The 15,163-nt window shown below is 55.0% G+C and overlaps 1 protein-coding gene across 11 annotated transcripts in view; it reads right to left on the bottom strand.

Moving 5' to 3' along the window:
* Positions 1-1,711: 1,711 nt before the first annotated feature.
* Positions 1,712-15,163, bottom strand: part of ADARB1 (adenosine deaminase RNA specific B1) — a 103,814-nt gene continuing 90,362 nt past the window's right edge. For 9 of the 11 annotated variants that reach the window (XM_045196516.3, XM_024562352.4, XM_053917696.2 and 6 more), the window contains 3 exons: positions 12,981-13,162; positions 6,521-6,699; positions 1,712-5,722 (listed from right to left, as the gene is read on the bottom strand). In XM_045196516.3, coding sequence (XP_045052451.1) covers positions 5,543-5,722; positions 6,521-6,699; positions 12,981-13,162 — 541 coding nt within the window. In that variant the 3' untranslated portion in view covers positions 1,712-5,542. The remainder of the gene's footprint in view (positions 5,723-6,520; positions 6,700-12,980; positions 13,163-15,163) is intronic. The other 2 variants (XR_008426042.2, XM_053917720.2) reach the window with 2 other exon arrangements.

Below are 15,163 nucleotides of genomic sequence, written 5' to 3'. Positions count from 1 at the left end.
CGGGAGGCTCTGTCACTCCGGGGGATGCTGGCATCCACAGCCAGCGCAGGGCGGAGCCCAATGGACCAGCGTGGCTCTCACAGCAGTGTCGGGGCGCACTTCACCTGACTCAGGTGCCCATGAAGCCGCAGGACGCGTGTTGGAGCCGTGCTGGGCCCACGGGGGCTCTTTTCCACACATGGGTGATAGTTTTCAGATGTCGCAAAATGTCCTCAAGTTTTTGTGCCATTCACGATGTCATCGGGGCATTTTAAATGTAACCTGCATTTTCTGCATCACCTTCTTAGGGTGAGAGACAATCACAGCAACAGACCAGGCGCCGAGCAGGCGTCTGTGGGGTGCCGGGACGGCTTCCCGGGCGCTGTCGTGAGGGTGCCGCAGACAGGGAGAGGGCGCCCCGCATCGGGTGACCCTCTCACAGCGAGGGCACAGATGGCAGGAAAGTGCAGCAGAGTAAGTAGAAGTGATGAGTTCTGAGCATTCACTCACTGCATTTGTTAATATAACTGTGAGTTTACATAAAGTGATTGTAAACAATGGCCGTGTCCAGCGACTGCCCCCAAATTCCTGGAACTTTAGCCTCAGCACCCCATGCTGCTGCCGGACAGAGCCCCCAACCCGCCAGCTCCCTCTGCCTTTACTGACACTAATTTTTAAAAGTCCTCACCCGAGGACATGCTTACTGATTTTTAGAGAGAGGGGAAGGAAGGGAGGGAGAGAGAGAGAGGGAGAGAAATATGGATGTGAGAGAGATACATCGATTGGTGGCCTCTGGCATGCACCCTGACTGGGGACCGAACCTGCAACCTGGGTGTGTGCCTGACCAGGAATCAAAGCCGCAACCTTTTGGTTTACAGGACAATGCTCAACCCAGAGCCACACCGGCCAGGGCCGATGTTAACTAAAATTCAGTGTTTAATGTTACATTTTAGTTAACGATTCTTAAATAATTTGATGATTTATCACATAATTGCTTGTTCAGCCTCCAAACCTCCCAGAGAAGCCGTTTCTTCTTTCCTGAGGCTCCCCTGCGCATTGGTCTGTCCTGCCCGGGGTGTTTATTTCAGCCCTTCCCCAGGAGAACAGGAGCCCCTCGAGGGCGCGGTCTCTGTCGAGCTGGGAGATCTGCCCAGATGTGGAGCCAGACGCCACAGAAGACACCATGGAACCTGGACTAAACTTGTAAGAAGATGTCACCCTCCCCTGCCGCCATCTCTTCTCTGCCGCCTAATTTTTTAAAAAATGCAACATGTTTTCATTTTTCTGTTGCTTTTATTGTGTGAGAAGAAAGAACAGATTCAAAACTGACAACAGGGAAAATTATTTGCCTGCGACAGGGCTGCTTTTTATTCGCACGGGGCCTTTGACTCTCCAAAACGTTTTCATGTCTGTTTTTCATTTAACTGTAGACACATTGACAAATACATAAGTAAAAAAAAAAGAAAAACAAACCAAAAATCCCTCCAAATCCCATCTCCCACGCACTGTGACCAGACTCGGCCCCTACCCTCCCCAGTCGGGCTGCCTCCTCACGACCACAGGCTCTTCACAAACACTGCCCTGTGGCCAGCTCCCCCTTGGTTTGCTGAGTGGGTCCTAAATATCACAAGTCTAGCTTGTCACATGGTACCTGCGTTTCCTCCCTGGGCCCGGACACCCCGTCTACGTGGCCCGTGGCCTATTGTTGGGGTCTACGTTTTTCCTGTGCCCCCCAGTCCCCATCCACATCGTCCGCACGTGTCCTACAGGTAACTGGGCATATGTCATCGTCCCTCTTTGCGGAAGGGACCCAGCAGGGGCAGCTCTCTCTGTTCCCGCACACCTTCCATGTGGGAGCTGTTAACGTGCTTGGGAAAATGGTGAAAAAGCTGAGAATCTGAGCAGGGAGAAGACCCAGAGAGCCTGTCCCCACATGGAGATGTGTCGGTGCGGCACAGCTGACTGGACCAGCCGGCGCCGGACCCTGGGCCTGGCCAGTCAGTGGACCAAGGAGAGCAGGAGCTGAGGGGAGAGAAACTCTCAGCAACACCGTGGTAGTGAAACGCCTCGTTTTATTGAGGACATTGCAGGTCCTTTGTCTACGTGACAGCGTCTCATGCTCGGTCCCGCTGGTCTCGGTGTGCGAGGAGCTCATGCGGGTGGTGACGCGTGGTATATACATCAATATACATATGAGAACGCTGCGGGGCGTGTCTGAGCGACGGTTTCCTGGCTGAATGACATTCACATAGTGTCCAAATTCTAAAGTCAGATTAAAAGCATACAACCTCAAGTCTGGAGAAGCCAACAGCTTTCAGGGCTCACCCCATGAACATTCCACGGATTGTGCCATTCAGAGTCACGTCCAGAAGGACGCCCTCGTCCCTCCCGCACCATCAGCCCGTGTGGAGCCCACACAGCGAACAGGACGCCAAGTCACGGTCAGATCAGGCCCTGACCCCTCCCCACCCTCCCGTTGTGTGGACATACTATGTGCTGTGGGCCGGCCTCGGGCCACAGGACACGCCAGGGACAAGGACACACACAAATGGACACACACGGTCACGAGGACTCTGCCCTTCCCCATTTGTACAGTTGGGGTGGTGAAAAGAAATCTTCTGAGAGATTTCACAGAATTTACAGATGGAAAAGCCAGGTAATTTTATTTCTCTTGCTGGATCAAATGTATGTCTGGGGCAGGCCTTATATTTTGGTGTGAATATTTTAGAAACGAGAAGATGCACCTGTGTTGTATTTTGGTTTTGGTTCTCGCGAGGAAAGGAGCCACCGCCTCTGCACAGCAGTCCCCGGCCCCGCTCTCAGACCGGCGCCCCGTGACACTGCCTGGCACCCCGCACAGGAAGCACAGTCTTTACAAAGCAGTTCCACAGTCTGCAGGACCAGTGACAGCATCTGAACACAAGTAAATTCCAGAGAAATCAGTGCCTTGTGAGATGTTGGCTTGGACATTTTAAATAATTGTTTTGATCACAATAAAAATCTCCAAAATAGGAAAAGAAGATGAAACGTTGAATTAAGACCCAGAATCAAAGCTGCAGTTCTTTGGTGTCCTTGCCTGAGAGGAGGTGGAAGCTGACCCTGAGCAGGGGGTAGGGCTGAGCCACGTGGCTGGGATAACATCCCCCGACCTCGGCCCGACCTGGGAGAGCCTGGCTCACGTCCCAAATGTGCCACCCCAGCTGAGCCTTCTCTTCACTCCACCTTCCCGCCAGCAGGACGGCTGCCCAGTGGCCTGGAGTGGACAGCAACCAGCATTCCCATGGAGCCGACACTCCACGGGTGGCTGACACAACAGAGTAGAACCCCTCCTGACCCCCACTCGTCAGGAGTCCTCACACTTATTGTTCTCAAAAAGCAAGTCCTTGGTTGTTGCAACTTTTCTGTGAAGTCTCTATAGTCCAGGTGGAGGACATCGGGTGCAGATTAATGCCTGAGGACGCAGGGCTGTGTGTCTCATGCACAGCGATCCCAGGAGGGAGGGGCAGTTTAAAGTGCTGGGTCTCCTGCTTCGTCTCCTGCAGTTGATCAGCCTTCCCCGTCCTGCTTTCCGATGAGGATGAGTGGTTCTGGTCGCCCAGCCTAGAGGCAGGCTGTCCTGTGTAGGCCTCCTGGCTGCCCCCCACCCCAACCTCCCTGCCTTCCTCCCCGGAGACCACAGGTCGGACCTGGGTGCTTTCAGAGCATGGCCCTGCATCAGGCCTGCCCTGGCTGGTGGCACAAACTCGGCCCAGGAAAGGTGCACTGCTCGGGGGCCATGGGGACTGCACACAGTTGGGCATCCGCTCACCTGGGGCTGGAGGGAGCCTCACGCTGACTCCAACCATCACCGACGGAAGGGAAGGCCAGACACACGGGACATGTCTATGGAATGTATTTCCACTGGGCTTTGTCATCAAAATCCATATCTTTTTTAAAAACTAAGTCCATCTCCCAATCCCCATTAGAAAAAATACCATTTCTAGAGAGAAGAATAAAAACACAGGGCCTCTCACGATGTTCTTCTGGGCACGGGAGAGCCTGCTCTGGGGAGGGGCCGGCACCCCCAGACACCCTTCCCGTGATGGGGAGAGAATGCCAGTGCGTGGCACCTAGACCGTAGCCCACCAACAGGGGCCTGAGTCCACCCCTCTGACTGGCTCAGGATGAGCAACCACTCTTCACGAAGGGGGAGGCCAGTGAGGGTGACGCCCCTCCCAAAAGCTGGTAGGCCCCAGGCCTGAGTGACCTGCACCCCAGGACACACCTCTTGCAATGTGACCACAGCAGGCTCCAAGCTCTGCTCCTGTTCCTCATGTTCTGGGCTGGCAAGGACACAGGACACCAGGTACACACCTGGTGCCACACGGGCGACACCCTGGACTTCGCTGCAGGGAGGGGTGTGCCCGTCTCTGCCCATGGCACCAGGGGACCCTGCACAACCACACATCAGCCAGGGGTGGGAGCACTCTCTCTGTCCTCTCTGCTCTGGCCCTGAGTGGAAGCGATAGATATCTGGTCCCGGTCTCCAAGCACAGGTCCGGTGGCGCCCGGGCCTCGACCTGCCTGACCCCTCGCTCAGCTGCCCTGGGCTGTCCTGTGTGCTGTAGGGTGCTGGGCAAAGCCCCTGGGTCCCCTAAGATGCCAGCAGCACCCCCTTCCCTGCCATGACTATGCCCATGGCCCACTGTGTTGCCAGCTTTCAGCCTGAACTTATTTTTCAAGCATGTCTTTCATAAAGCTGGAAAGAATAATTTAGAAATATGTCTTAAGTGGTGTTTTCCAAAATGAACATCTACGACCTTAATTCTCGTGCGGTCCCATGAAGACCTCTGGACGGTTGCTCCCGTCCATAGGGCCCCGAGGGAGGAGCGGGGGTCAGGCTGATTATTGTGCGGTAGCCCAACGCACACCCGCTAGGCCCCAAGGCTAAATACTGCTTTGGAACCCAAAGGAATGCCGCATTTATATCTAGTTATTTAGAAGTAACCAAGAAGTGTTTTCTGTGATGTGATCCTGTGAGGGGCACAGAAGCTTCTGGAAGAGTGGAGGCTGCAGGGACCTGGCCGGACGCCGTGGGGCCATCTCCACAACAGGCCGAGGACCTGCCTGCGGGGAGCAGTATTGGGAAGTGTGGACACAGGGACTTTCTTTAGGTTACTACGTCCTACTCTGCCTTCTCTTTTCCTGCATAAGTATATATATATAAATGCTTTTTTTTTTGCAATTAAAATAATGTGGCATAAGAGTGACCTGACATAATTACTTCTTATTTTATAAATCATGTTCCTAGCTCTGAATAAATTATTTATTCAAGAATTTCACACGAAGTAATTGCTATTTCCTAAACTTCAGGAAGCCCTACTCAGTAGAACTCGATTTCTATCGTAAACTGAGATTGAAAGCCGTTGCCGGCAACTAGACAGGAAGAGGGTGCTGCAGAGGTGCCAGAGGGCCGCACCAGCCCAGCTGCCCCACCCCACCCTGCCGCGTGCCCGCCCCTACAGCAGATGGGAGGTTCTGGGGGCAGGGCTGACACCAGGGACCCCCACCTCCCCGCCGGCAGTCAGGGCGTGAGAGAGAACTGGTCCTGCTCGGTGGGCTTCTCCACCCAGGCGCCCAGCCCTGCCTTGATGAACGCCCGGAACAGGCAGGCCTTGGCCGCCTGGTATTCCTTCGCCACCAGCTTGGACTCATGGTACATGTTGGGTTTGGTGATCCTGGAGCGCAGTAAGTGGGAGGGCACCTGTGTGAAGATAAAAAGCAAGTACAACCATTTAAGAAGTAACAGGAGAAGCTAAAACTCAAGATCATGGTCAAAATGACATTTAGTACTGTGCTGGCTTATGGGGGTGGGGCCGCCACGTGCAGGGGCCTCCCAGAGAGGGACAGCCCTCACACGGAGCAGCCTGGGCGCCCCGTCCAAGGGTCTGTGCTCCCACCCCAAGAGGCAGCCTTGCGGATAAACAGGCCATGTCCCCGGCCACCCGCCGACAGTTGATTCTGACGGCCACTCCCAACACTGTAGCTACTCAGGAACACGGTGTCGTGTGCTCGTGATCACTGGGGCACCACCCCACCCTCGCTGGCTACATCGTATGTGCGCTGCTGCAATGTGTCTATTCCTCCGAGTCAAGTTCAAGGCCAGCTTCATAATAAACGCCACAAACTTGACTCATAAATTGATGAAAAACAGCGATATACTGATTCGCTATATAAGGCTGCATGTGGTGAAAGAACGGCCCCGCCGCTGCCTCCGCAGAGAATGGTCTGAGACCCTTCCAGGCGGCTTCACTGAGGCCGGCAGTGCCTGCCCTTCTAGGCGCCTGCTCTTCAAGGGGACAGAGGCTCCCGGCAGGAGGGGTGGGGAAGGAAAAGCTGCTTCTGAGGCTGAGCTGCTTTACACTTGGAGAGCCAGGGCTAGACTTTAGGCTGGAGGGCACCAGAAGGAGCAGGTCTGGAAGGGCCGTGTGGACGGTGGCGGGGCTGCGACAGGGACTAGCATGGGGGTGGGGCGGGCGTCACCGTGGGGGCGCCTCAGTACCTTGCCGTGTACACGCATCCAGCGACAGTACAACGCGTGCTTACACAGGCGCGACGCTCGGCCCAGCTCGTCCTTGCCCGTCGTGGCGTTGATGACCTCGATGGCCGAGTCGCCCACTGTCCAGTTGACACTGAAGTTGGGTGCCTTCCCTGGCTGCCGTGCTTCTGCGTTGCTGATGCCTGGAGGGGAGAGACAAGCGAGGTGGCACAGAGTCCCTCACGACAGGTGTGTGGCAGCAGGGAACTCACACCAGTCCAGTGCCACCTCCTGCTGCCCAGAAATGCACTATCTGTTGGGAGGCGGGCGGAAGGCCCACAAAACCGAGAGCCATGCGACCTCACAGCACTTGTGACTCACTTGGACGACAAGGCAGAAAAGCAGGGCGGCCCGTGCAGGGACGGCAAGCCACTTCTGACCTCAGGCCCTGACCTCAGGCCAAATAAAACTTCCTTCGTAGCTGAAACCCTGGGGTTTTGAAACGCAATGTCGGGAGGGAGCCCGAGTCTCCGGTCCAGAAAGTGAAGTGTGCACTGCTGGCCGCCAGGCCTGCAGGAGCCCGGTGTCACGTGGAGGCAGGGCATCCAGCAGGGCTCTCACCCAGCCTGCACTGCCAAGACAACGCAGGACTGGGTGCATGTAACCGGAAGTCCCGACCCGGCCGACAACACTCCCGGTGCAGGGAGAGGAGCGGGGCATGCGTATGCCCTGGACATGGTTTGCAGACATTCTCAGTGTAACAACTGTTATTGCTGAGAAATCCTCAAAGGAGTTACCAATAAAATAGGTAATGCCACTTTACCATCACAGACACCTATACAGAATGCTGAACAACCAAACAAACAAAACACAGGCAAACCACACCCTGTAGAACCTTGAGTCTACAGGCAGTTCAAGGTCATTTGGGTCAGTCCGTCACACAAGCCCTCGTCACCACGTCCACAACAGGCGCTGGCCATCCTCCTTAGCTGGACCGCTTCCTTCCGGTCAGGGATGCTCAATTCCTCTCAGGAAACTACTGGACTGGCCAAAAAGTCCATTCAGGTTTTTCCGTAAAATAAAAGACAGATTTTTCATTTTCACCAGTAACTTTATTGATTTGGATATTTCGAGTATATCAGCTATCTCCCACATAGTAGAATGTTGATTGTTCTCAATTAATGTCTCAATTTGATCACTGTCAACTTCAACTGGTCTATCCAACTGTGGAGCATCGTCCAGCGAGAAATCTCCAGCACGAAACTTCGCCAACCACGTTTTACACGCTTGATCGGTCACAGCACCTTCTCCACACACTGCACAGATCTTTTTTTTTTTTTTTTTTGCATCTCAGTTGCGTTCTTACCTTTCTTGAAATAATAAAGCATAATATGCCAAAAATGTTGCTTATTTTCTTTCATCTTCAACGTTAAAATAGCTACACAAAAATTCACCGATCTTGATAAATGTTTTTAATGCATGCCAATATGACAGCTGTCACAATACCATCTGCCAAAAGGTTTCTGAACAAAGTTAAGGACAACTAAGTGCTACTAGAGCCATCTGATGGGAAAAAACCAAATGAACTTTTGGTCAACCCTGTATTTTCTAGGGCTCCGGCCACCAGGAAGTTTTTCTCTGGGACACAGGAGACGTGAAAGCCCAGACGGCAGGTCCTCGCAGAAGGGAGACTCCGAGCAGGCGGGGACTGTGAGTGTGTGGCTGTGGCACACGCCGGTGGGTCCCAGACACTGGCTAACCCAGACAGCAACCCTCCCCTGTGAGCAGAACGCCCGTGTGAAGCCGTGATGGGGCAGGTCGGCCGCCTCAGAGAGCAGGGCAGACAGAAGGGACTGTGAAGGACAGCGCGCCACAGGAGAAACTTGACCGAGACTTTCAGAGAAGACAGCGCAAAAGCAACAGCACAAGACAAAAATGGGAGAGAGTCTCTCCGACCTGGAGACGAGGTCGTCCTGGTGGAGGCATTGGGAGGAGTAAGGGGGAGGGGGAGAAACACCGCAGCCTGGGCTTACTCTGGGGAAATGTCTGAGTTTTAAGGTAAAAAGATAAATTTAATGCTACCAGAGACAAAACAAAGTGGGAGTCTCTTGGAAGGGGAGAAAATCGAGGTGGCTCTGAGCCTAGGAGACCAGGGAGGGCGACGACAGCCTGGGGGGGAGCGCCCAGCCCGGCTGCTGCAGACCCCGAGGGGTGCCAGGCGAGGGTGACGCAGAGGTGGGGGCACCGCCCAGGGGCACCTTCCCAAGTCGACCAGAACAGCCACCCCACTTTGTCCCAGCAAAGCGAAGACTGACCCTGAACGCACAGCAATCGGGAAGGAACTGTGGTCCTGTTCGTCCATCTGTCCAAACAGTCACTGACAGTACGGCGGAGGGACCTGTGAGGAAGGCTTTTGGGAAGACTTTCTAAACCTCAAGGTGGCGCCATCAGAATCTGCAGGCGGAGGTGGGAAGAAAGTAGGGTGAAACCTGCCTGAGCTTCCGGCTCCTCTCGGGCTGGGTTGTTATGAATACTGATTAATTCCTGATGCTGATTTTTTTAAGTGCTCATTTGTTTAAAAATTAAGGGGCAACACTGGGTAAAAAAGAAGTAATATTTAGAACTTACAAACCACTGGTACAGAAAAAGGGAAAAAGCCACTGTAATCCAGACAGCAAAAGGGCAGGAGGAAATCAGCAGGAAGGTAAAACAGAAGACAGGCACGGTGAGGTTTTGCACTGTGGGTGGAACATGGCCGCCTCACCCCTCCCTGCTCCGCCCCGCCCCACCCCACCCCTCCTACCTCGCTCTGTTCAGGGAGGGCCTGTGGTATGAGTCCCGCTTCTAGACACAGGAAAAGGGTCCCCACCATTCGGGGCCCGCTCCTGCCTGGAAAACACACACCTTCTCTCATCCTCATTCATATTTACAGTCTGTCTCTGTCTCTGTCTCTGTCTCTGTCTCTCTTGCATGTAAGGCTTCGTGATGCAGGCACAGGAGTCCGAGTTTTACCAACTGCTATAAATGGAGACACGGCTTGCCCTGGCGGGGCCACGGGGCTCTGTCTCTGGCACGCCAGCCGCGGCGCCCTGCCCCGTCTTCCCAGAGATCCCCCAGCGCAGACGGCATCATTAGGACTTGCTCCCTGTGCTGCTTTGTTGGTCAGTGTTTTGTAACCGCGGTGGCAGTAAAACCAGCACTGGGGGAGCCGTCTCTGTGGCCCTAGGGCAGCCTGCCTGTCACCCGGCCCTGGGGCCTCGGCACTGGGACAGTTGAGAACACTGGCCTTCCTTCTAGACTTCTCTCCAACGCCTGGACAGCAAACCAGGCCAGTGGAGAATTGGGCTCAGGGGCCGATGGACGGGAATTAGAAGCTGGCGTTGCTCGGAAACCAGCAGGAGCAGAGGTAAAAGTGACCTGGGAAGAAGAGGTGAGCAGGACCACGAGGCTTCCACTCCCCAAGTGCCAGGGAAGGGAGGGTGAGTGCTCACGGCCCAAACAGTCCGAAGCTCCCCTCCACGGTCCTTTCTTAAAGTCAGATGCGCTTTTTATGCTGAAATAACATGAAATTCTTAATTTAGCCTAGACAGCTTTTTAAAAAGTAGTCCATCACTACATTTTTTATTAAAGGCCTACCTGGTTTGCTTGGGTTTTAGGTAATCTTGTTTGAGTTCATTTAGTTACCCTCTGTGCTGAATTTACGACCTCCCGTTTTTGCCCTCTCTAGAGCCCTGCAATTCTCTGGGCATCGCTGGGCACCACTCCCACGTTAGCGTGGGGGCCACGGCTGTGAGTACAGGTGAGAACAGCACAGCGAGCACGGGGCGGACTGTGCTAGGTGCACGTGCACGCTGCGCAGGCGCAGCAAGAGGACCGAAGGGGACAGCCCCCGTGGCCTGGCCACAGGAGTGTGACCTCCCACATCTGAGACACCAGGGCTCTCCCACCAGGTCCTCGCACTCGATTCCCTCTGTCTGTGAGAACGGTGGATTTCCACAGCCCGGGCAGCCCTGTGCGGCCCGTGAGGGAGGGCCTCCCTGCCTCCCCGCCGCCCTCAGCCCTTGCCCCTGGCTGCCTCGTCCCCTGCAAACCTCACTAGAGTGCCCTGCCAGCAGGTGTCTTCCCCAAAGTGACCTGCTGCGCCCCTTTGAGCTCTCTTCAAGGAAAACAATAGCAAAGCCTCATTGTTTCCAAAACAAAGCATTTGTCCAAGGTAAAATACCTCAAACAGTTTGCATTTCAAAACAGACTGTGAATCCACGAGCTGCTGCCCCAGCTCAGCAATCGAGAAACACTCTGCTTCCTGGAACTTGAGTGCTGTCCCTGTCCTTCACAGAATTCTAATACCCGTCCAGAGGACCACGGAGGGCACTTGGTCTGCCCCCATCACTAGGCCCAGGGAGAAACTGAGGCACGAAGCTGTCGGCTCTGATTTAGGCTCTGGCTGCCTGCCACGTGGGCTCGGCACAGCCCAAACCATAGGGCAGGGGGCTTCAGGCTCTGGGGCTTGAGGTGATACTGGGGACAGGAGACTCAGAGCAGATTCTCCTACTTCGTTATTTACTTCCTCTTTTTAACAAACTCCTAGAACGCATCGATGACTCTGAGGTCTCTCTTGCAAAGGCTACTTTTCAGTTCCTTTTTCAGCCAGATGATGAAATAACCTGGCTGTTCTAAACGAGCTCTCGTCCCAGTGTCTTAGAGTGTTCCTTCAGCAAAACGACCCTGTCCCCTCGGCCTCCCATCATGGACATGGTCCCCATGGCACCCCTCAGGACGCTACCAGCTCTGCTGAGTGGCCCCTACGGGCCACACATGTCACGCAGCGTTCTAAGTGTATATGAATCTAAGAGACGGGTGCCAGCTGAGATTAAAGAAAGCCCTCAGGTGCAGAGTACAGACAGTAAACAGGGAAAAAACCATTCTCTGCCCCACGGGACACCAGTAGGTCCACACACAGAGGGACTCGGACACTTATTCTGCAGCTTCCAGGACGTGCAGTGGGTGTGGACACTACAGTTTCAACTTCCCATAGCCAAGTTTATCAGACTCTATTCCTTTTCTTAGCGAGCAAGGCTTAAGGTTAGGGAGCTGTAAGACTCGATCCGGGACACCCAGGTTTTCTCCACGTGTGCGAACAGAGGAGCTCGAAGAGCCGTGCCTCCAGGAAGCCCCACGCTGCCCCGGTCTGGCTGCCCAAGCGCTGCGGCCGGAGCACACGCACACCCGGACTTGCAGTTAGTTCAGGGTGTGGGCTTAGTTCTGAGTTTGAAAAATAAGTGAAATGATATTTTCAATGGGAGACAAGTACTTTAATTGTGTCCTTTAAAACAAGGGTGAACAGAGAAGTTAGGACCTTGAATTCAAAAGCTCCTGTTCCCTTTGCAGTTAGCCACTGAGATTCTAAAAGAAAAACAACAAACTAGTAACAATGGGTGCCCAGGGCAAGTGCAAGACACATGGCCTGTCACAGTCCCCATGGTCACATCCCTGACAGACAGCTTGTTATGGTCCTCACAATCACATCCCTGATACACGGCTTGTCATGGTCCTCATGGTCACATCCCTGACACATGGCCTGTCACGGTCCCCATGGTCACATCCATGACACACGGCTTGTCATGGTCCTCATGGTCACATCCCTGACACATGGCCTGTCACGGTCCCCATGGTCACATCCATGACACACGGCTTGTCATGGTCCTCACGGTCACATCCCTGACACACGGCTTGTTATGGTCCTCACAATCACATCCCTGACACACAGCTTGTCATGGTCCTCAAGGTCACATCCCTGACACACGGCTTGTCACAGTCCCCACGGTCACATCCCTGACACACGGCTTGTCATGGTCCTCACAATCACATCCCTGACACATGGCTTGTCATGGTCCTCTTGGTCACATCCCTGACACACGGCCTGTCACAGTCCCCACGGTCACATCCCTGACACACGGCTTGTCATGGTCCTCACGGTCACATCCCTGACACACGGCTTGTCACAGTCCTCACGGTCACATCCCTGACACACACCTTGTCACGGGCACATTTCGGTTCCATGACCAACCTCCTAAGAGCAAATGGGGCACGAGGACCAGGGCAGGCCACCACCTGCACAGGGGCTGGCTCTGCAGTGGCAGCTGGACACTGTGCCCGCATATCCTGGTGGCCCAGCCCAGCTTGACCACAGACAGCCAATGAGTGTGTATGATTTCCACGGCACGTCAGTCTCTCCGCAGAGACAGGAGAATACATACGCACGAAGGCCACACCCAGGCTGCCGATCCTTTCCGGGTGGCGAGAGGTGAACCCTGCAGCGGGACTCACCGAACGGCCCTCCCAGCCCTAGAACAGCCCTGCTCCCTCCCTCCCTCCGAGCGGCTCCTCCACAGGCAGCTTCCCTGGGAGATTTTATTCATGTGACCTGGACCCTGCACAGGAAGCTTATCTGAAAGGGATGAGACCGCACTCTGGGGATACTTGCCACTGAGCAGAGGCTTGTTGAGGGTGTACAGAGCGGGCAGGTCTTCTATGTTTGAGATCCGCTGGTACATGGCTCTGGAGAGGTGGTCCCCATGGTAGAGGCTGCCCAGGATGATGCTGGAGAAGTAGATTGGCTCCACGAAGATGCTGAGCAGGGAGCCCTGGATACCCACCACGTTCCACCTGCAGCAGAGGGAAGGGACACGCCTCAGCGGGGGCTCTGAGCCCGTCGCAGCCCTGACGTGCACCTGCCTTGTCCACAGGGGCCCCGTTCATCCTGCACAATGTCGGTCAATTAAAAAGAGAGTACCTGGAAACAACTGACTTAGCAGTTTAGAGTTTTAAAGAGAAAAATTGACTTAAACATCACTTTAGCTGTGGAACCGACGTTTTGCCACAACACACTTACTAGAGGTTTGTTCTAACAGTATCCATAGGCACATTTCTTGTGAGAAAAATCAAAAGGGAAAGTAAATATTTTATTATTTCCAATAAAAATGATCGCTCTGGAGTCCCTGAAAACAGTAAACCGCCATTTTCCTCTTCTTTGGTGACATCTTGCAGTCGGGCTCCGTTTAGCACATGGAGGGGGTCAGCCACGCCCAGGAGGGCGGGGCACACTCCCCACCTCTGTCCAGTCACCAGGCCTGGGCGCAGCAGCAGGGACCCTGATCTGTCCCAACACCGATCTATTCCGACGCCTACACTGTGTACCTGGTACATACAGGTCAAGAAATACGTGCTGAGCTGACAAACCCTCCAATTCCTACAACACACCCCTCCTGCCCTCTCACACAAAAATGGAAACACAGGTTCCCTATCGTACAAGAAGAAGCATGACATGATTGGATGCCTGCCAAAACCACAGGGCACCCTGCTATGCAAACTCAGAGTGTGTGTGTGGATGTAGGCCGTCTTTCGGCCGAGTCCACCCTCCCGGGCCACTTCAACACAGTGGGTGTGCAGAGAGCTCTGTTTCAAGACCTTAGTTCTGAACACATGCTTCGCAAGAGAATGCCAGGAGCTTAGGGTTGCTCTGCAGAGGGCCTGGTGGCAAGCGGTGTGCACGTCCGCCACTTTTGCTGACAGGCTCCCGCCAAAGGGCGTTAGAAAGGACAGGGCCGGACTTCACCAGGGGTAAAAATGCTCAGTGAGGGCCAGGGGGCTCTGTGACAGCCAAGGGCCTTGTACTGCTGAGCCAGGCTCCACGTTGTCAAATGCCCCCAGTGAGCCTGTGAGAAGACAGGAAATTTGGCACAGACGGCTGCCAAGTGGAGAAGCCCCCTCCCTGCCACCCCCTGACCCGGGGAGGCTGCAGGGTCCACAGCAGTTTGCCATGACACTCGCTGGGGTGGCAGAGCCGCACAGGTGCTGAGGGGCACTCCCTCGGCCTGCTGGGCTTGCCGCAGGGCCTACCTCTCCATCTTACTTCCTTTGTTTCCTAGCAGACAGGGTCCAGAGTGCTGCAAGTACGTCCCTGGATCCATAAAGGGCCTGGCCCCGCCCCGGCAGGCTGAGTGTGTCAGCAGCCGGTGGCCAGACCAGGAGTCACAGGACAGCTCTGACCCAGCAGAGCCTCCACGGCCACTGGCCCAGAACAGGCTCAGCTGCCCAACAGTTGTCCCTGCCTCCAACCTGGGGCTACCCAGAGCGTCCCTCCTCTAACCAGAGGAGGCCTCACTTCTGGCTAGCTGACCCACAGCCTCCGTGGAACACACCTGAGCCGACCCCCCTCCCCCACTAGAGCTGCACCCCCCACTCACCCACACAGAGGGGGCGGGCCCCCTGCTACAGCAGCTCTGATTAAACAAGCTGTCTGCCCTCAGGAGGGAGGTCTCTGCTTCCTCCCACAGCGCACAGAGGCCAAGGTCACCAGGTCTGAGACCCTGGAGCCTTCCCACAGCCCAGTTGACGCAACTCACCATGAGATGGTTAACCCACTCTCATCACTGTGACCCGTGTGCCTAGAGGGGGTGGTGGCTGCCTTCAGCCAACGGCCCGCCCACCTGGTGACCCCAGGAGCAGCACAGCACCTCCCTCCCCTCCCCCAGCCCACCCTGGCCCTCACCACCAAGCCTGCCCTCTGCTGCTGCCCCCATTTCCTGCCCCTCAGGCCAAGACATATGGGACATTGCTCTGTCCCTCTGTAAGAGACACAGGACATCTCTCCCAGCACCTGGCCAC

Source organism: Desmodus rotundus, chromosome 2 (genome assembly GCF_022682495.2).
Source record: "Desmodus rotundus isolate HL8 chromosome 2, HLdesRot8A.1, whole genome shotgun sequence".
In the NCBI taxonomy this organism is placed as follows: domain Eukaryota; kingdom Metazoa; phylum Chordata; class Mammalia; order Chiroptera; family Phyllostomidae; genus Desmodus; species Desmodus rotundus.
Note: the sequence above shows the minus strand (reverse complement) of the source record. Positions and strands in the feature narration are given on the sequence as shown.